General features: G+C 42.8%; 1 protein-coding gene across 1 annotated transcript in view; it reads right to left on the bottom strand.

The window, feature by feature from the left end:
• Positions 1–707: 707 nt before the first annotated feature.
• LOC115130161 (receptor activity-modifying protein 3-like) overlaps positions 708–22,366 on the bottom strand; it is a 39,119-nt gene continuing 17,460 nt past the window's right edge. Inside the window, exons 2-4 of the mRNA XM_029660999.2 lie at positions 17,470–17,499; positions 16,932–17,094; positions 708–4,846 (exon numbers count right to left, since the gene is read on the bottom strand). Of these exons, the coding sequence (XP_029516859.1) occupies positions 4,591–4,846; positions 16,932–17,094; positions 17,470–17,499 (449 nt within the window). The 3' untranslated portion in view covers positions 708–4,590. The remainder of the gene's footprint in view (positions 4,847–16,931; positions 17,095–17,469; positions 17,500–22,366) is intronic.

The raw sequence follows: 22,366 nt of genomic DNA, 5'->3' as shown, positions 1-22,366 counted from the left end.
CTCTGGGAAACAATTGTACATCCTTCCTGCAGTCCAACTTTTGTGCTGCAGAGGCACTGGCAAGTCATCCTTGAGGGCATGAACAATTGTCTTTTTGTTTGCGTCTTAAAACCTCATACAATGCCGGGCTGTTTTTTGTCATATAAATCATGCTTGTCTTGTCCCTCTTTGTTTATCCCTCAAAATTATGATAATAATAATTTCTCATTGTACACTGAGTGTACAAAACATTAGGAACGCCTTCCTAATATTGCGTTCCACCCCCTTTTGCCCTCAGAACAGCCTCAACTCGTTGGAGCATGGACTTAACCAGGTGTCGAAAGTGTTCCATAGGGATGCTGGCCCATGTTGACTCCAATGGTTCCCACAGTTGTGTCAGTTGTGGCTGGATGTTATTTGGGCTGTCGTGTCGTTGCCTATCATTAAATGTGAAGACTGTATATTATCAAATCAATTCTATATGTGTAATTTAATCACGTGATTAAACTAATCATGTAACTTTAATTTACTAGGAAGTCCGGGCACCATGGGAACATGTTGTTTATAGAGTTTAAATTTCCTGAATATAACTCTTCAGATATTTTCATATCTTATCCAAACAGTCGCTTATTAACTAATTTTACCTCACCAGTCTCATTACTGAACATTGCAAACCCTTGGATATCTGCACGAAACCTAGCCTAGATCATGAATCATCGATATACAGATTGTCTTAATTATTTATTTATTTACTAACTAACTTAATCAATCACAGAATGACATAAACACACACACAAATAGTTCATACATCGGTCACTACATGATACAAAGAAAAAGTCTCTAGCGGACAAAACCGATATGATGGCTTGGTAGACAAAGGAAAGGGGTGGGGACCACTTCAGGGAAACTCAGAGGATTACTACACTGCTAATACTTTGAATATGAACAACCGCTCATTCGAAAAGTATTGCAATTTACATATTTACGAGTGTCTGCCTTTGTTGTCCCTCTCTGCGATTGCCGGTCAGTCTGCCGGATAGTCAGTCGACAGAGTCTCTGATTTGTCCACCAGAGATTAAAGTCGTAGGTTGTTAGAATGGATACTTCAGAGTACTATACGGGACTGTTCTTAGGATCGGATGCGTTTACCAGACTAAAGTATTTAAACAGTCTGAAAAATTGTTCTTTAGTTTGTAGATTTATTTGCCATTTCACTGTGGGGACCTCATCCCTACGTTTTTAACTCTTGCAGAGTTGCCAACCATTTCAACATGCAGCTACCGCTTCATGTTTTCTGATCTTGTCCTTTGATAGAGTTGTAGTTTGAACCACTTCACACAACAGCTTCACCTGGCATGTTTTGGTCTCGAGTGACAGCCATTCCAACGTGGGGACCTAATCCCGCCCTTATCTTGACTCTAGTTTAAATTGCCAACCATTTCAACATAGGTACGGCTTCATGTTTTCTGATCTTGTGTAAATTTGGTCGGAAGTGGGTTTTATACTCTGTGGAAGAAGGGGCAGTTCCATGATGCCTAATGAGATGTCTGGTCAGGTGGGCATGGCCACCGACTTCGTTAAACCCTTTTATATGAAGATAACTTTTCTCATTTAGAAGGCTAACATCACATTACATCTTTTCACAAATAGTTTCATATTTACTCATTCATTTTATACAACATTCAGGTAGAAAACGAATAACTGAGGAATGTGCACTTCCATAGATACCGTTATCTTGTCCTACTGCCTTTCCTGATGTCACAAAATAAAACAACTTTGACAGGATTGTTCTTTAAATACCCATGGACCATTCCCACATTCTCAAAAATATATTGTTTAACTATTCAAACTTTTGATGTCCAAGTGTCTCTCTGTGTTCCACAGTTTACATTCCAATCTCGAACACCACAGAGCATAGCGGCAGCGTATTTTACGACCGCCATAAAACAGCCGACTTCCCGCTCTCCCCCTCTACGAGAGAGAGCATGCTGTATAAGCGGACCCACTGTAACCTGATCCTTCAGATCGTCACAGGAGAGTTACAACAGGGTGGTGGTCCATTCTTGATACACAATGGGAAACTGTTGAACATGAAAAACCCAGCACCGTTGCAGTTGTTGACACACTCAAACCCCGTTCAAAGGCACTAAAAACTTTGTCTTGCCCATTCACTCTCTGAATGGCACACATACACAATTCATGTCTCAATTGTCTAAAGGCTTCAAAATCTCTCTTTAACCTGTCTCCTCCCCTTCATCTACTCGGACAGAAGTGGATTTAACAAGTGACATAAATAAGAGATCATGGCATTCCCCTGGTTTCACCTGGTCAGTCTATGTCATGGAACGAGAAGGTGTTCCTAATGTTTTTTACACTCAGTGTATATCACTTCGTTTGACATCCTGATGATCAGAGCTGAATGTCAACATCTTTAGATTCATATGTTTGTTTTGATCGCATAATAATGAGGAAATAGTCCCCATTTTATAAAGTGACTTTGTCTTAAATTGGAATATGAGGAACAGTGGTAGACAAAGTACCCAATTGTCTTGAGTAAAAGTACAGATACCTTAATAGAAAGTTACTCAAGTAAAGTGAAAGTCACCCAGTAAAATACTAGAGTAAAAGTCTAAAAGTATTTGGTTCTAAATATACTTAAGTATCAAAAGTAAATGGAATTAGTCAAATATACTTAAGTACCAAAAGTAAAAATGTCATATTCCTTCTATTAAGCAAAGCAGATGGCACCATTTTCTTGTTTTTAAAATGTACAAATAGCCAGGGGTACACTCCAACACTAATCATTTACAAACAATGCATGTGTTTAGTGAGCCTGCCAGATCAGAGGCAGTAAGGATGTCCACATGTTCACTTGATAAGTACGTGAATTTGACCATTTTCCAGTCCTGCTAATCACTCAACATGTAACGAGTACTTTTGGGTGTCAGGGAAAATGTATGGAGTAAAAAGTACATTATTTTAGTGAAGTAAATGTAAAAGTTGTCAAATATAAATAGTAAAGTACAGATACACAAAAAAACTGAAGTAGTACTTTAAAGTATTTTTACTTATGTACATTACACCACTGATGAGGAATAGGAACATCCCCCCCAATCCCTTCTGAAATGTTCATACAGCCTTGTTAGTAGCTTTGCCCATATGGTAATGTATCATACAGCAATGTTGAGTTTTACCTTGAAATTAACCTAAACGTCAGAACAGATTTTTTTTGCGGATTTGACTGTTTAACTACATTTACACGCTGAAATGTCAAAACAATATTATTTTGTTATGACCACAGTACTAAGGATGTTTCAATTGAATTGGAGTTACATTGAGATAGGTGTAGTTTGAAGTAGAGGTAGGAATGGTTTCGAAACGGCAGAGGACAAAAAGGGGCAAATTGCCCTATGGACATGTTGATTAATAACCAAAGCATTGACTAATTCTAAGTAATTTAATTCAAACATTAAATAGCATTACAGTAAATAATTCAATAGCTCCTCAATATCAAAAGTTCTGGCACAACGAAATTCTCTCAAAACGAGTCCTTAATCTTGACAGTGATTTATGTTCCTATCGCCCATACCTCCCAGAACGACTAAACTGTGAAATTAAATTACAATTAGAGTGAGCAGAATTCCTGCTGAGGTTTCACCACATGAGCAGTGCGATCAGTGATAACAACTTTTGGGGCATTGCAATGACAACCCAGAGACAAGATAAATAAAGAAGTCAAACAACCATTTCACTTCAAGAAACAAACCAAGTTCTCTAGTCTCAGTGACACATATAGGGCTTGTTCCCATTCTATGGCCAAGCTTCAAAGTCAGAATTGCCTATATCATGAACATGAAAATTAGCATTGGTCTTAAATTAAGGTTTTGGTTAGGCATATGGTTAGGGGTGTGGTTAGGGTAAGTTAAATCAGGGTTGGGTAAAAATCGGATTTTTTGGAAAGAAATTGTTGTATCCGTCTTTGCAGCTTGAACTGATAGTGACAACACATAACAGATGAGGATGAAGAAGGCCATGGTGCCAGGAACACTGCTGTTGAGAAAGAATGGCAGGCAATTAAGGAAGGAAAACTCAGGGTCTTTATAGGTAGACGCCACTGGTACAGAAAAGTATTGTACAAGTTCAGGTGTCAACTTGTCTGTGTTCTCCCATCGAGAAGAATCTTCACCAGAATATATAACCACAAGCTTAAATGGCGTCTGATAGGTGATGATGTTGAGGCAGTCCCTGGGCGTTTGTCCCTTTTTACACCAAGGATCAAAAATCCTGAATGTCTTGTAGCTCTGTGCCTTGAGTCCTTGTACATCTCTCAAAAGGGCTTGGACCGTCTCAAGCTAGCAAAATGGATTTAGGATGCATCTCCCTCAAAGGTGTTAAGTAGCTTCTTTTGGTCCATTCAATACACCATAATCCTGAAATGACACAATGAACAAACAAAAGTTCCCTTCATAGGTTCCCTACCTCTCTTCCCAGGCTACCTGTCTAACCCAATTCCCCCTCTGGGGATCAATAAAGTATTTCCATTCAAAGAAGTTCATAGGTCTCTGGACAGTCATATTGCACAGTCACATGGGAACCAAACAAACCAACATCTTAAGCCAGGATGTCGCTGCGCTTACTGCACCACACCACCAGCGCGATCATAGCCAGGGTGAGGAAGACAGGGATGAGGATGAGGATGGTGAGTGTGTCGTCTGGTGGGTCCACCAGGATCACCCTCTCCAGGGTGCAGTTGGAGAAGAAGTGCTTGTGGATGCGGATGATGTAGCTCTCCACCAGCGGGTTGGGCCAGTAGCAGTTGATGCGCCCGGCGTTGGTCTCTGTGCACAGCGAGAAGACGTGGTACTCACTGCGGAGAGAGCAGAGAAACACAAATGTTTAAAATAAACAGTCAGGTTGAGAAAGGGCTAGTACTCACCAAAGCCATAGAGATGTAAATATATGGCTCTGGTACTCCCGGCCTAGAGCAGGGATTGGCCAACCCTCCTCCTGGGCATGTACAGTAGGCTTTTGTTCCAGCCCTGCTCTAACAGCCCCTGAGCAGCTGATCAGTAGATTCAGGTGTTGTGGCAGGGCTGGAACAAAAGTAGCTGTCCAGGAGGAGGGTTGGCCAATCCCTGGTCCAGGTGGCAGAGGAACACAACGTGTTTAGCCAATCAGAAGGCAGGGAATCTGGGGCCATGGATTAGATTGAAAATGATGTTCTCTGTATCTCCGTATTTATTTTCTATTTCAGGGGAGAAGAGATAAGGGGTCTACTTAGCAGATTTTGCATCTTAGCTGTTACCATATGCACAGCTACTTAGTGTAATGAATAATCAGGGATAAAAAGGTGTGGATTCACCCGCAGAGCATGACAGGTGTTTATTTCGCCTTCTGCGAAAACAGGAATCGTGGTCACATGCAGGCAATGGTCATAAATAAGCAGGTGAAATAAAACTAGGACTGAAGGATATAACTGGTTCTCACAAAACAAATTAGGAAAAGGCTTAGTAGAGTCAAAACGAACAATACCTCAAAGGCACAAACAGAATGAACTGAACTAAATAAGGAGTACATTTTTGAAGACGTTATTTTTGGAGGCTACTGTAGCTAGCAAAATAGTGTATAAGTGATTGCTAGCTACAGTAACTGTAAACCATTTTGGCTGGCTAGCTAATCATCATGGCTAACTGTGGGGCAAAACCATTCACTTATCTACATTTAAATGAACCACAATTGATAGAGCATTCATTAAGCACTGCTTAAGGATTTCCTAATTTATATGGTATGACACATTTAAATAGAGGATTTTTGAAGAATCTATGTAGTGCTTATGAATGCTTTATGAATGTGTTATAAAGCCCTTGTAACATTGTTTTTGTTCAAAGTATGTCACTTTGGAAACTGATGGAGTAGCCATATGCCATGTGTGTCCTCCTCATCAAGTTTACATCATTAGCTACGAGTTGGACACAGGCTGCCTCATTAGGGTGCATTTCTGTATGTACTATGCCCTATAAACTGCACTAAAAGCAACCCATTATAACACACACAGTTTTTCTTCCAATATGACACAAATTACCTGCACTTCCCAGGCTTGTTACAGTACACAGTTAGGAGCTAAATGGGTGATTAGAGTTGATATAATAGCACTCTGGGTAACATGGGGTCCCAGCCATGATGCTTACCTAGCAAAACAGATCCTATCAGACCACATTAAGTCAAACTAGTCAAGACCAAAGTGGTTAGCTCTATATTTAACAAACATCAGTTTCCCCTCCTACGCCTTTCATGCTAGCGGTGTGGTTTGACGTCAGCCGATCCCCGTCATTGCTTTCAGACGACCTCCGCCTAAGTGCTGCAAATCGAATGAGTCTCGGTCAAGCGTGTAGACTGTGTCTCCATACGGACATAAGGGAGGCTGCTGTAAATTAATGGATTAATTGTATGGTAACTCTGGAATAGCTTTTTGGCTTGTATATTATTGTAAAAAAATGAAGGTACAAGATGTTGACCCCAGACTGAAAAGTGATAGAATACGTGAAGATACCATATATATTTAGCTGCGTGCTGTGTTATTTTCTTTTATAATTTAAAACTGGCAAAAGCTTACCCATCATTAAAAGGACAAATACATTCTTATAAAAGCTAATTGTCTCTTGCTTAAAAATCCTTAAGAGTCTAAGCTGGGGGAAGGGGTTCTACTAAGCTAACATATGGAATTGTTTTAAAATGGTCATACCAAGGATCATTTTGCTATTTGATTTGGAATTTTAGGACCCCTTAAGGTATCAAAACTATAAACACATTTTTTGGGGGATGACACATTGAATTTGACCTTACTGCTATTAGCTCATAGAAACACATTTAATAACAGCTTCATACATCGATAAACAAAAAATAATCTGAAGGAAGTTTGTTCTGAAGTTCCTATGTATATATATACTTTTTAAAATGTTAAATTACATGTATTTAACCCCTTATCTTAGGCACAAAACTATCTCCATCTATGCTTCCATTCATTTTTTAAACTGGTACCTGGCTTCAGACTCCTTGTGAGGCTTGGGGGCGTCCCAGAGCAACACCATCATGTTTGTGAGAGTCTCATCTTTCCATAGAGGGGTCAAAATAGTTTGTAGGCTAAACCATTCGGACACTACAGACGTTTTCATGAGAAGACCAATTTTCAGGATGTCTCATGGTCTGACAAACACAGCTCTAGCTCTACCACCTTTCAACTGCAGATGCGGAAGGGCGACATCAGTAGATGTGGTGGATTGAGACGCAGCCATGCAAATAAAACAGATATATCTATCTTAAACAGGTTTTGATGGGGATGTTTGTATTATGCGAATTAGATTTATGCGGGGGCACGGACATGAACTCTAGGTTAACAAGGGTACATTTTAGACGAATGAAGTCATATTTATTTTTATTTGACCTTTATTTAACTAGGCAAGCTAGTTAAGAACAAATTCTTATTTACAATGATGGGCTACCCAGACAACGCTGGGCCAATTATGAGCCGCCCTATGGGACTCCCAATGCCCTGCCGGATGTGATACAGCCTGGAATCGAACCGGGGTCTGTAGGGATGCCTTAGACCACTGCTTCCACTTGGGAGAAGTAGTGGTGCTGAGGGTGCTGCAGCACCCCCTGAAAAATGTGAATTAAAAAAGGATATACATATATATATTTTTTTTATTACACAAAAGTTGTGCACTGGGCCTTTACTAGCCTTCTGTAGCATTGGCAAATTTGTTTTCAAAATCTGCTGTGCTTCAGATAAAGTAATAACTGGAAAAACTACATTATTTCCAGCAGCTGTACATTTGGTGCACGAGAAGAGCTGAGGCATATTTTAAATGTTTTCTCATATGTATTTTCATGCAAGGAAAATTCAAAGCTTCCCAATCGCAAAACAAAACCAAACCACAATGCCAACATTACAGGTCAACTTCACTGCTAAACATTGCCTGCACAAATATTGTTCAGAAATGGCCACAAACAATACTTTCAGAGAAGGTGTGTTTGCAGAGAGGTGTGGACTTCCGGGTTGGAGCAAGCGGTCGCATCTGCACTCGGTCCGCAGGTAGTAGGTAGTAGTACATTTCATTACATTTCATTATAGTACAACGGTTTGATTTGTCTAATCTTAGCAATTTTTCTTCTTAGCTAGCTACATTGCCGTCTTTGTATCATAGATAATTGCGTAATTATCGTATTTCGTCGTCCTAACGCAGTCTACACCGCCCTGCAGCTAGCTAGCTAGCTAACGTCTACCGTTAGCTAGTCCACCGTCTACCGATTAGCAGCACAACTTTCACTCAACTGAACGACTTGATTAGTGTAGTGTTAGCTAGCTACATAGTTGTCTTTGCTGTCTTCGTATCCAAGATAATTGTGTAGTTTAGAGTGTGTAGTTTTAGAGTGATTATCTTAATTTACCGAGGTTAGCTAGCCAGCTATTCGTCGTCCTTAACGTAACAGAACTTCCGCACTCAACAATCCGGTCGCATTTCGCTTCGCTCGACAGGTAGTATCACATTTTTCATTTCATTACAGAACAACGGCTTGATTTGTTTGATCGTAGCTAGCTACATAGCTAGCTACATAGCCGTCTTTGTATCAAAGATAATTGTGTAGTCTTGAGCGATTTCCTAGGTTAGCTAGCCAGCTATTGTCGTTCTTTTAACGCATCGTAACGTAAATCAACACTGCTAGCTAGCCAGCTAGCCCCGAATAGCAGCACAGTAGCACAGTAGAAACCATTACACTCAACGGAACGACTTGATTAGTGTAGTGTCAACAACGCAGACACTGCCAGCTAGCCTACATAGTCAACAACGCAGCCTCTGCCAGCTAGCCTACTTCAGCAGTACTGTATCATTTTAATCATTTTAGTCAATAAGATTCTTGCTACGTAAGCTTAACTTTCTGAACACTCGAGACGTGTAGTCCACTTGTCATTCCAATCTCCTTTGCATTAGCGTAGCCTCTTGTGTAGCCTGTCAACTATGTGTCTGTCTATCCCTGTTCTCTCCTCTCTGCACAGACCATACAAACGCTCCACACCGCGTGGCCGCGGCCACCTAATCTGGTGGTCCCAGCGCGCACGACCCACGTGGAGTTCCAGGTCTCCGTTAGCCTCTGGAACTGCCGATCTGCGGCCAACAAGGCAGAGTTCATCTCAGCCTATGCCTCCCTCCAGTCCCTCGACTTCTTGGCACTGACGGAAACATGGATCACCACAGACAACACTGCTACTCCTACTGCTCTCTCTTCGTCTGCCCACGTGTTCTCGCACACCCCGAGAGCTTCTGGTCAGCGGGGTGGTGGCACCGGGATCCTCATCTCTCCCAAGTGGTCATTCTCTCTTTCTCCCCTTACCCATCTGTCTATCGCCTCCTTTGAATTCCATGCTGTCACAGTTACCAGCCCTTTCAAGCTTAACATCCTTATCATTTATCGCCCTCCAGGTTCCCTCGGAGAGTTCATCAATGAGCTTGATGCCTTGATAAGCTCCTTTCCTGAGGACGGCTCACCTCTCACAGTTCTGGGCGACTTTAACCTCCCCACGTCTACCTTTGACTCATTCCTCTCTGCCTCCTTCTATCCACTCCTCTCCTCTTTTGACCTCACCCCTCTCACCTTCCCCCTACTCACAAGGCAGGAAATACGCTCGACCTCATCTTTACTAGATGCTGTTCTTCCACTAACCTCATTGCAACTCCCCTCCAAGTCTCCGACCACTACCTTGTATCCTTCTCCCTCTCGCTCTCATCCAACACTTCCCACACTGCCCCTACTCGGATGGTATCGCGCCGTCCCAACCTTCGCTCTCTCTCCCCCGCTACTCTCTCCTCTTCCATCCTATCATCTCTTCCCTCTGCTCAAACCTTCTCCAACCTATCTCCTGATTCTGCCTCCTCAACCCTCCTCTCCTCCCTTTCTGCATCCTTTGACTCTCTATGTCCCCTATCCTCCAGGCCGGCTCGGTCCTCCCCTCCCGCTCCGTGGCTCAACGACTCATTGCGAGCTCACAGAACAGGGCTCCGGGCAGCCGAGCGGAAATGGAGGCTTCGCCTCCCTGCGGACCTGACATCCTTTCACTCCCTCCTCTCTACATTTTCCTCTTCTCTCTCTGCTGCTAAAGCCACTTTCTACCACTCTAAATTGCAAGCATCTGCCTCTAACCCTAGGAAGCTCTTTGCAACCTTCTCCTCCCTCCTGAATCCTCCTCCCCTCCCCCCTCCTCCCTCTCTGCAGATGACTTCGTCAACCATTTTGAAAAGAAGGTTGACGACATCCGATCCTCGTTTGCTAAGTCAAACGACACCGCTGGTTCTGCTCACACTGCCCTACCCTGTGCTCTGACCTCTTTCTCCCCCCTCTCTCCAGATGAAATCTTGCGTCTTGTGACGGCCGGCCGCCCAACAACCTGCCCGCTCGACCCTATCCCCTCCTCTCTTCTCCAGACCATTTCCGGAGACCTTCTCCCTTACCTCACCTCGCTCATCAACTCATCCCTGACCGCTGGCTACGTCCCTTCCGTCTTCAAGAGAGCGAGAGTTGCACCCCTTCTGAAAAAACCTACACTCGATCCCTCCGATGTCAACAACTACAGACCACTATCCCTTCTTTCTTTTCTCTCCAAAACTTTTCTCTCCTTGGCCAGCTCTCCCGCTATCTCTCTCAGAATGACCTTCTTGATCCAAATCAGTCAGGTTTCAAGACTAGTCATTCAACTGAGACTGCTCTTCTCTGTATCACGGAGGCGCTCCGCACTGCTAAAGCTAACTCTCTCTCCTCTGCTCTCATCCTTCTATACCTATCGGCTGCCTTCGATACTGTGAACCATCAGATCCTCCTCTCCACCCTCTCCGAGTTGGGCATCTCCGGCGCGGCCCACGCTTGGATTGCGTCCTACCTGACAGGTCGCTCCTACCAGGTGGCGTGGCGAGAATCCGTCTCCACACCACGTGCTCTCACCACTGGTGTCCCCCAGGGCTCTGTTCTAGGCCCTCTCCTATTCTCGCTATACACCAAGTCACTTGGCTCTGTCATAACCTCACATGGTCTCTCCTATCATTGCTATGCAGACGACACACAATTAATCTTCTCCTTTCCCCCTTCTGATGATCAGGTGGCGAATCGCATCTCTGCATGTCTGGCAGACATATCAGTGTGGATGACGGATCACCACCTCAAGCTGAACCTCGGCAAGACGGAGCTGCTCTTCCTCCCGGGAAGGACTGCCCGTTCCATGATCTCGCCATCACGGTTGACAACTCCATTGTGTCCTCCTCCCAGAGCGCTAAGAACCTTGGCGTGATCCTGGACAACACCCTGTCGTTCTCAACTAACATCAAGGCGGTGGCCCGTTCCTGTAGGTTCATGCTCTACAACATCCGCAGAGTACGACCCTGCCTCACACAGGAAGCGGCGCAGGTCCTAATCCAGGCACTCGTCATCTCCCGTCTGGATTACTGCAACTCGCTGTTGGCTGGGCTCCCTGCCTGTGCCATTAAACCCCTACAACTCATCCAGAACGCCGCAGCCCGTCTGGTGTTCAACCTTCCCAAGTTCTCTCACGTCACCCCGCTCCTCCGCTCTCTCCACTGGCTTCCAGTTGAAGCTCGCATCCGCTACAAGACCATGGTGCTTGCCTACGGAGCTGTGAGGGGAACGGCACCTCAGTACCTCCAGGCTCTGATCAGGCCCTACACCCAAACAAGGGCACTGCGTTCATCCACCTCTGGCCTGCTCGCCTCCCTACCACTGAGGAAGTACAGTTCCCGCTCAGCCCAGTCAAAACTGTTCGCTGCTCTGGCCCCCCAATGGTGGAACAAACTCCCTCACGACGCCAGGACAGCGGAGTCAATCACCACCTTCCGGAGACACCTGAAACCCCACCTCTTTAAGGAATACCTAGGATAGGATAAAGTAATCCCTCTCACCCCCCCTCCTTAAAAGACTTAGATGCACTACTGTTCCACTGGATGTCATAAGGTGAATGCACCAATTTGTAAGTCGCTCTGGATAAGAGCGTCTGCTAAATGACTTAAATGTAATTGTAAATGTAAATGAAGCCTCATACTCTTTATAAGGTCCATAAAAATGCTTCAGAAATCATTCATCAGCAAACAACACGCTAGGACCTTTTTATATAACAGTTTATGCTGGATAATATTGCTTATAAATAATTTGTGAAGTATCCATGTATTGCTTATGAAGACTTTATGAGTGTTCTAAAAAGGAACAAAAGTGTTGATTATCCAATGGGATCATGTTTTAAAGTGTTTTGAGTCCAGCTTGTCAGAAACATAACAAAAGATCATTATGTCTGATTGTGTAGTCAATGAGTCCATTAGGTTGTCAGAAGAAGCTATGCTGCAGAAAAATTCTGCACCGCTCTTAAAAAAAATGAATAAAGGATATGTACAGACAGGCATACTTGAGGGAGGAGAGGACATAAATCAAATCAAAGTTTATTGGTCACGTCCACAGAATGCACGTTGTAAATGGTACAGTGAATTGCATAGACTTTACAACAAATTTATCAGTGTCATCCAAGATGGATTTTTGCTGGATTGTTTTGGATTATGGTTGTTGAGGTCATTTTTCTTCGACCCAAGAGACAGTGGCATAGCGCAGTTTTGCTGGATTTATGTCAACTCCATCAGACATCCTAAAAGGCATTTCATTTTTACAAGTATTGTCCAACAAGTGTTTAAAGGCCTTGATTGGCCTTAATTATAACACTACATTATTCAAATATGTAATACAAATCTCCAAACTCCTTTTTGTTTTGTTTTAGACCACTATTAAATGGTCCAGGGCTAATTTTGTTAGAATTTTGGCAAGTTGTTCTAGATTTAGTACATGAAACAACATTTATAAAGCGAACCTTATCCCTTAGGTCTAGCACAGCAAATCATTCAATTGTTTAAGCATATGTTGCAGAACAGTGACTAAAATATTTTTGCCTCTAAAAATGTAATTGTAATACAAACATTTGTTAAAATATGGAAAATTATTAATTTGAAAATCCCAATAAAAACATAACCATTCTATCAGATCTTTCAGCACTCTGACGGAGTAGACGTTAGACAAAAATCTGACGGAGTTGATGTTTTGCGGAGTTGACAAAAATGGCATTTTACTTCTTCATTCAAGTGGTATACAGTAGCAATCCCAAGGGATCGACCTGGGACCTGGAGAAAAAAAACGGTTCCCTTCAAGTTGTGGTAAATTGATTTTATTTCCAACTCTCCTCTCCTTCCGTATGTCCTCTGTGACTGGTACTGTAATTACCACATTTTCTGTTCTACTAAATTACACAGACAGTAAATTCTCATTGCGTTTGCAAATGGCCATTTGTGGCCACTAACATGCACTGTTGACCTTGAAGGAGCATCTGTTAGTTAGAAAGCAGACCAAGCCTGCTGATGATATTGTCCCTAGGCCTGCTGTTGATAATGTCCCTGTGTTAATATTCTTTAGCAGTGGACGGCACCGTGCCTGGCATTCAGTCTCTGTTGATGTTCTGCAGTTGGTCCATGCCTCCTCGGCTGTCCCATTCTCTTGACCGTGATGAGATTCAGATTTGCTCATTTGAATCAATATACAGATTTAGGATCTTAATTTGATCACCATGTTGTTGCAGGAAATGCAAAAATTGTAGCGTATTCAAGGTTTAAAAAGTCAACGTTTGTAATTTCCCCTTAAAAATAGCAGACTTGATATGCCCTAACCCCTACAAAAAATGTCCATTAATTATAATCCACACAATAATTCAAATTTCCTGTTGCTGCAGGATACTGCTATGAGAAACTGGTCAAATGAAGATCTTACATGTGTAGATGGCCGTGCACTTTGGAGAGAGTTCCATCTAACTTACACCTCGCTGACATGGCCGCATGCTTTGTTTCTCTCAGCGCAGAACATCAACGAGGACCAAAGGTCCTTCACTTTCTCTCATTCTATTTCTTTCTCTCTCTCTAAACAGAGCGCCACAGATTCCCTGGGGATGTCCATGAGAACACATATGTCTCATGAATAACTTGTTAACAAGTACTGTAAATATAATTTTCAAGCTGGTGTGTTTTTTTTAATACTTTGTTTTTATTGTAGGAACACAAATAAATTAAAAATAAAGTAAAATAAAAGAACAACAAAAAAGATCTGGCAGTTACAGTGCACGTCATACCTTCATCATCATATCATCATATTAGTTACATTGACATCTTTGAATTAGACTCTTTCCAATTACGAAACCCATTTTTCCCAGTATTCTTGACCTCTCTCCTGTTGAGTTCTTAAAGCAAAGGTCAAACGCTCCATGTGGTGTATTTCTTCTACAATGTCTATCCATTGTGTCACTGTGGGAGGGTCTTTTTGTAGCCATTTCCTAGTGATAGCCTTTTTACTGGCTGCCAGTAGGACCTTCAAGCTGGTATGTTTGGTAACGGATGTCTTGAAAATAGAAAACTTAAGCAATGTCTTGACAATACGAGCTACTGGACATAATATGAGGTATTGTACAAGGTACAGATGGGGAGGGAAGGGTTCGCGGAAATGGCTGTTACACCCTGTAAAGATCATTTGTCTCTCACATAAACATCTGGCCAGTTGGTAATAGACAGGTACCTAGATGGAAGCTTAAGTAATCGTCAAAGTTTGGACACACCTACTCATTTCAGGATTTTTCTATATTTTTACTATTTTGTACATTGTAGAATAATAGTGAAGACAACAAAACTATGAAATAACACATATGGAAACATGGGGCGGCAGGGTAGCCTAGTGGTTAGAGCGTTGGGCTAGTAACCGGAAGGTTGGAAGCTTAAATCCCCGAGCTGAAAAGGTACAAATCTGTCATTCTGCCCCTGAACAGGCAGTTAACCCAATGTTCCTAGACCGTCATTGAAAATAAGATTTTGTTTTTAACTGACTTGCCTAGTTAAATAAAGGTTAAATAAACATTTTAAAAATGCAGTAACCAAAAAAGTGTTAAACAAATCAAAATATATTCTATATTTGAGATTCTTCAAAGTATCTGGGTCTTCATTTCCTGTGGCGGTCCTCATGAGAGCCAGTTTCGTCATAGCGCTTGATGTTTCTTGCGACTGCAGTTTAAGAAACTTTCAAAGTTCTTGACATTTTTCGGATTGACTGACCTTCATATCTTAAAGTAATGATGGATTACTGTTTCTATTTCCTTATGTGAGCTGTTCTTGCCATAATATGGACTTTTACCAAATAGGGCTATCTTCTGTATACCACCCCTACCTTGTCACAACACATTAAGAATGAAATAAAGTCCACAAATGAACTTTTAACAAATCACACCTGTTAATTGAAATGCATGCCAGGTGACTACCTCATGAAGCTGGTTGAGAGAATGCCAAGCGTGTGCAAAGCTGTCATCAAGACAAAGGGTGGCTATCTCAAATATAGAATATAGGGAGGTGACCAAGAACCCGATGGTCACTCTCACAGAGCTCCAGAGTTCCTCTGTGGGAATGGGAGACCCTTCCAGAAAGACAAACATCTCTGCAGCACTCCACCAATCTGGCCTTTTATGGTAGAGTGGCAAGACGGAAGCCACTCCTCAGCAAAAGGCACATGACAGCCCACTTGGAGTTTGCCAAAAGGCACCTAAAAGACTCTCAGACCATGAAAAACAATATTCTCTGGTCTGATGAAACCAAGATTGAACTCTTTTCCTGAATGCCAAGCGTCACGTCTGGAGGAACCCTGGCACAGTGTGGTGCCAGGTGGCACCACACTGCATGGTGGTGGCAATATCATGTTGTGGGGAGGTTTTTCAGAGGCAGTGACTGAAAGACTAGTCAGGATCGAAGGAAAGATGAACGGAGGAAAGTACAGAGATCCTTGATGATAACCTGCTCTCTGAAGTGACATGAAAATAGCTGTAGAGCAACAGTACCCATCCGACCTGACAGAGCTTGAGAGGATCTGCGGTGAAAAATGGGACAAACTCCCCAAATACAGGTGTGCCAAGCTTTTAGCGTCATACCCAAGAAGACTTGAGGCTGTAATCGCTGCCAAATGCGCTTCAAAAACGTTCTAAGTAAAGGGTCTGAATAGTTTCATTTTTGTATTTTTTAAATTACATTTGCAAAAATGTCTAAAAAACAGTTTTTGTTTTGTCATTATGGGGTATTGTGTGTAGATTGATGAGGGGGGTAAACAATTTCATCCATTTTAGAATAAGGCTGTAACATAACAAAATGTGGAAAAGGTCAGGGGGTCTGAATACTGTACGGGTGTATGAGTATGCCTGTGGATGTGTGTCCATGTGTGTGTTTATCTGTGTGTGTGGACGGTTGAAGCGTGTTAGAGAACCATACTGGGTCAGCCAGCAAGCACAGGTGCCACTCATTGGTGAGGGGGAAATTATCACTGGGCAGGCCCAGCCAGGCAAACAGCCCCCTGGATCTGCAATGCCAACTAGCATTTGGATGCCAATCGCCTGTTCATACACAAACAGCCAGATGCATGCATTCACACACAGAGTGGGCACTTTTTATTTTATTTTACTAGACTACCTACACTGCAATACAGTATTCTTTGATTTATCCTACAGTAGGTTTCTTAAGTCAACTTTTTAAGTAGGAAAACTGTTCTGAGCTTCCCCAAGACATTGTACAATAATTATTGTGCTGAAATGATAATTTTAGTGGAAATATGTTTTATTTTGGCTTTAATATTCAAATCTTAGACTGCCTCCAAAAGCAAAAAGTTTACCAACAGATAGAGTGGGGCTACACATGTTTTTCTGGCTGGAACTAATCCCACCTTTCCCTTCTCACACACACAGAAATTATACTGAGTGCCTTTAAGAACTGGATCAGTGAATTGATAGGACACTGGCTTGTTCTGCTAAGACTGAAAGGGCAAGAGACGGCAGGGGAGTCTTTTACCTGATGAAGTGTGTTAAATTGCACCAGTTCTGGGGATCCACGTAAGCCATCTCTCGCTTGAAACCCTCTCCACACACCTCCATCTCCCACAGCAGCTGGGTCTCGTTGCACAGAGCCACACTAGGCCTTCGTGGTACAGACTCAACATTGATATTCTCTGTGGCTGCAGGACATAAAAAGGTCCAAATTACAGAAAGAAACATGACCTTCAATGTTCCACAGTAACATTAGCATTGTGTTCATTAGGTCAAGCAACAGAAAAAGTTCTACAACTGAAAATGAAAATTAGTGTCCAGATAGTCCCTCTCTGTTTTAGTCAGTTTTCTTTTCATTGCCTCATGAACACAACCTAGAAGTGAATATACTTCTGGCACAGGGTTTGTCAGAAGTCAGGAAATCTGAATTTGGTCAATTTTGACTATTATTGTTATCACAGGGTTAAAATGACTTATAAAAACATAGAAAGTACAGCATTTGTAAGCTGTGTTCCACAGTGTTTCATGTCTTCAGAAGGAGGATGTAAGCAAACCTTGCTTACCTGACAATCCTCTTGTCATCCAAGAGTTCACTGTCAAAGACAAAATCACACAGAGACTTGAAACAGTGTTAGTAGTCATGACAACAGTCTCATTGAAGCATGACTTTTTGGGACCAACATTAAAGATGCAATATGCAGAAATAACTCTGCCATTTCCTAGTTTCTAAAATTCTAATAGTTTGCCTAATTTAAAATTGTGACAAAACAAGCAATGTATAGTGTAGAGCACCATTGTACCATCTAAATCACTCTGAAATATATTTTAAATTACCCAAAATATTGTATTTTCAGCTGTTTGAAGCTAGTGTGCAAAACCGAAAGTAAAAGATGCAAAAACAAAACTTAAGAATGGGAAACATAGAAAAAGTGCAAATAGAACAGATGTACCGCTTCTTAGACTTGCTTTCAATGAAAATGACAGATCTAGAACACAATTTTCTACGTGAATTTGGTCGGGTCGCCAAAAAAGCTACATATTGCAGTTTTAAACGTTGTTGTCAAAACACAACTGAAACATATAACATATAACATAAAACGGACAATTCTGACCAGCTGGCCCTTACCTTTCCCATTCTAAACACATTCTGGCTGACAAAAAAATTAAGAAACATGAATCCACAGTTTATGAAACAGTTGTGTGAGAATCGTTAATTGAGTAAATGATGGCAAGAAGAACAAATTCGTTAAAGAGTTTTCTGGAACAATGCCAAGCTGTCTGATGTTGGATGTTGTTGCTGCTGCTGCTGTTGTCATGCACAAGCGCACACTAAATTCAGGGGGGAGGATCATGACTGCATGGCCATGCACGACTCCAACACTATCATCAAGTTTGCAGATGACACCACAGTGGTAGGCCTGATCACCAACAGCGATGAGACAGCCTATAGGGAGGCCAGAGACCTGGTCATGTGGTGCCAGGACAACAACCTCTCCCTCAACGTGATCAAGACAAAGGAGATGATCGTGGACAACAGAAAAAGAAGGACCGAGCACGCCCACATTCTCATCGACGGGGCTGTAGTGGAACAGGTTGAGAGCTTCAAGTTCCTTGGTGTCCACATCACCAACAAACTATCATGGTCCAAACACACCAAGACAGTCGTGAAGAGGGCACGACAAAGCCTATTCCCCCTCAGGAGACTGAAAAGATTTGGCATGGGTCCTCAGATCCTCAAAAGGTTCTAGCTGCACCATCGAGAGCATCCTGCCTGACTGGTTGCATCACTGCCTGGTATGGCAACTGGTCGGCCTCTGACCACAAGGCACTACAGAGGGTACTGTGTACGTCCCAGTACATCACTGGGGCCAAGCTTCCTGCCATCCAGGACCTCTATACCAGGCGGTGTCAGGCCCTAAAAATTGTCAAAGACTCCAGCCACCCTAGTCATAGACTGTTCTGTCTGCTACCACACGGCAAGCGGTACCGGAGCGCCAAGTCTAGGTCCAAACGGCTTCTTAACAGCTTCTACCCCCAAGCCATAAGACTCCTGAACAGCAAATCAAAGGGCTACCCAGACCCCTCTTTTACGCTGCTGCTACTCTCTGTATTTAATCTATGCATAGTACCTACATGTACATATCACCTCAATTACCTCAACTAACTGGTGCCCCCGCACATTGACTGTGTACCAGTACCCCCTGTATATAGCCTCCACATTGACTGTGTACCAGTACCCCCTGTATATAGCCTCCACATTGAGTCTGACTGTGTACCCCAGTACCCCCTGTATATAGCCTCCACATTGACTGTGTACCAGTACCCCCTGTATATAGCCTCCACATTGACTGTGTACCAGTACCCCCTGTATATAGTCTCCACATTGACTGTGTACCAGTACCCCTGTATATAGTCTCCACATTGACTGTGACTGTGTACCAGTACCTCCCATTGACTGTGTACCAGTACCCCCTGTATATAGTCTCCACATTGACTGTGTACCAGTACCCCCTGTATATAGTCTCCACATTGACTGTGTACCAGTACCCCCTGTATATAGTCTCCACATTGACTGTGTACCAGTACCCCCTGTATATAGCCTCCCTTGTTATTTTAATGCTGCTGTTTAATTATTTGTTACTTTTATATTACAGTCTGTACCAGTTTTTAGCCTCCCTTGTTATTTTAATGCTGCTGTTTAATTATTTGTTACTTTTATATTACATTTTTTACTTATCTATTTTTTACTTAACACATATATTTTTTCTTCTTAACTTCTTAAAGCATTGTTGGTTAAGGGCTTGTAAGTAAGAATTTCACTGTAAGGTCCACACCTGTGGTATTCGGCGCATGTGACAAATAACATTTGATTTGATTTGATTTGATTTGGAAGACAGCTAGTATCCCTTTGCACACTATCGTGCTGACCTGAACCAAACCATGCAACGAAGGTGGATGTGTAAACAGGCCAGCTCAGTACAGCTTGGTTTGTTTCTGCTTGGATCGGCTCAGTAGTGTGAAAAGCCCTTAACTGTGTGCTGCGGTGGCTGTCTGTGGCAGTATCTCAGATAGAGTTCAGTGATAAGGGAAGGATAAAGAAATGGTGACTGGCACTGCTCAGAGCTCCTTTCTGTCTCTTAGGACACCTGTCGTCCTCTCGGCTGAACCTGTGCCCCCACCCCGATGGGGCTCTTTCTGATGAATATTTACTCCATCAAGAGTCCACCCCCTGCCGTGATTACTAATACAGCAATGTCGCATCTGACTCTCAGCGTATGGATAGGATAGGAGGTAGACATTTTCTCAGAGCTTTTAATACAGTGTTTGTCAAACCTCTCCTTGTGGAGCCCCATATGTTTCACAATGTTGTTGTTGCCCTGAACTATCAGACCTGACTATCAGACCTGACTACCACACCTGACTAGAACACCTGACTAGAACACCTGACTACCACACCTGACTACCACACTTGGCTACCACACCTGACTACCACACCTGATTAGAACACCTGACTAGAACACCTGATTAGAACACCTGACTAGAACACCTGATTAGAACACCTGACTAGAACACCTGACAAGCACACCTGACTTCCACACCTAATTCGACTAGACTAAGGGCTTGATGATTAGCTGACAAGTTCAATCAGGTGTGCTTGTTTGACAGAGTGGAAATTGACAACCCTCTGCACCGTAACCATAATCCAGAAGCACCTTCTGGTTGTCGGGAGATGGTACTTGTAGCTCTCAGGAAGACCGTAGCGGTGCTCGGTTTTCAAATTCAGAGAACGGGGATCCCAGAGGAGAGGATTGAGAAACGCTGCTTAGAGTGCATACACTACCACAGCACAGGATAGAGAGGGGGGAGAGGGTTGAGAAACACTGCTTAGAGTGCATACACTACCACATCATAGGATAGAGTGAGAGGAGAGGGTTGAGAAACACTGCTTAGAGTGCATACACTACCACAGCATAGGATAGAGAGGGAGGAGAGGGTTGAGAAACACTGCTTAGAGTGCATACACTACCACAGCATAGGATAGAGAGGGAGGAGAGGGTTGAGAAACACTGCTTAGAGTTCATACACTACCACAGCATAGGATAGAGAGGGAGGAGAGGGTTGAGAAACACTGCTTAGAGTGCATACACTACCACAGCATAGGATAGAGAGGGAGGAGAGGGTTGAGAAACACTGCTTAGAGTGCATACACTACCACAGCATAGGACAGAGAGGGAGGAGAGGCGATATGGTTCAGCGAGAAACCTCCAATCCGACCTCATGCCATGTCGGTTGTTTGGCACTGCCAAGTGTGGGACACACATAATCAATCTTCTATCCCCCTCTTTGACCCAGCTGCATGTTACTCCCTCAATGAGTCTGTGCAGCAATCCTGTTACGTGGGAATTTGAAGCCCATTTGGCACCTCTTCAAAACCAGAGCATCACTGAATAGAGAATACACACGACACACACTCTCTCTCTCTCTCTCTCTCTCTCTCTCTCTCTCTCTCTCACACAAACACATTCGTTAAGTTTTCACCTCGATCGCTCTTTGTCTCACTCTCCCCCCATTTTCTTACTATGTTCCTTGTTTTTTCCTTCAAGTGCCAGTCTTATGCCCAAATTCAATCAATCACAGATAGATAAACCACACTGCGGAATCACTCAGAATGTCTATGATGTATCAAAGATGCTGATCACATTAAAACGGACAGTGTCGTAGACTTCGTCATTATTGGATATTGACTCAAAACCACAAATACAGTGTAAGCATTCTGAATGAACCCACAGTTGTTTTTACTTGCTCTGTGATTACAAAAACTATGCTGTTTAGTTCAGTCTCACCCGGGGGATAACTACTCTAAATTTAGCAATTTCCTCCCGCAGGATATGTGTTCAAAGCAGAGGGGTCTGTGATCGCTACATGTGATAAGTTCAAACGGTATCGGGGCATGACACAAATACAGAGTCGTCACAATGAGTGTTTTCACAAATCAGTCCCCCCCCTCTCCTGACAAACCTTCAATACTATGTACATCCCAAACACAAAGGCATTCAGCTTCCCTTATACCCACACAGTGTTCCCCCACAATTGTATAGGTGGCTCAAGGCTCACTTTCTGCCCAGCTGAAAGAGTTTGTCTATTATGGGTTTCAATTGACAGTTTTAGTTTCTAGCGGGTCTGGAAATTGCTATGGGGGCCTTTGCATCTCGTATGAAAAGTCTGGAAGGGAAACACAAATAACACACGGATAACAAACTGAAACTGATAACACACTGATAACAAACTGAAACTGATAACAAACTGATAACACACTGATAACACACTGAAACTAATAACACACTGAAACTGATAACACACTGATAACAAACTGACAACACACTGATAACAAACTGATAACTAACTGATAACACACTGATAACAAACTGAAACTGATAACACACTGATGGCAAACTGATA

This window comes from Oncorhynchus nerka, linkage group LG6 (genome assembly GCF_034236695.1).
Source record: "Oncorhynchus nerka isolate Pitt River linkage group LG6, Oner_Uvic_2.0, whole genome shotgun sequence".
NCBI classification, from domain to species: Eukaryota; Metazoa; Chordata; class Actinopteri; order Salmoniformes; family Salmonidae; genus Oncorhynchus; species Oncorhynchus nerka.
Note: the sequence above shows the minus strand (reverse complement) of the source record. Positions and strands in the feature narration are given on the sequence as shown.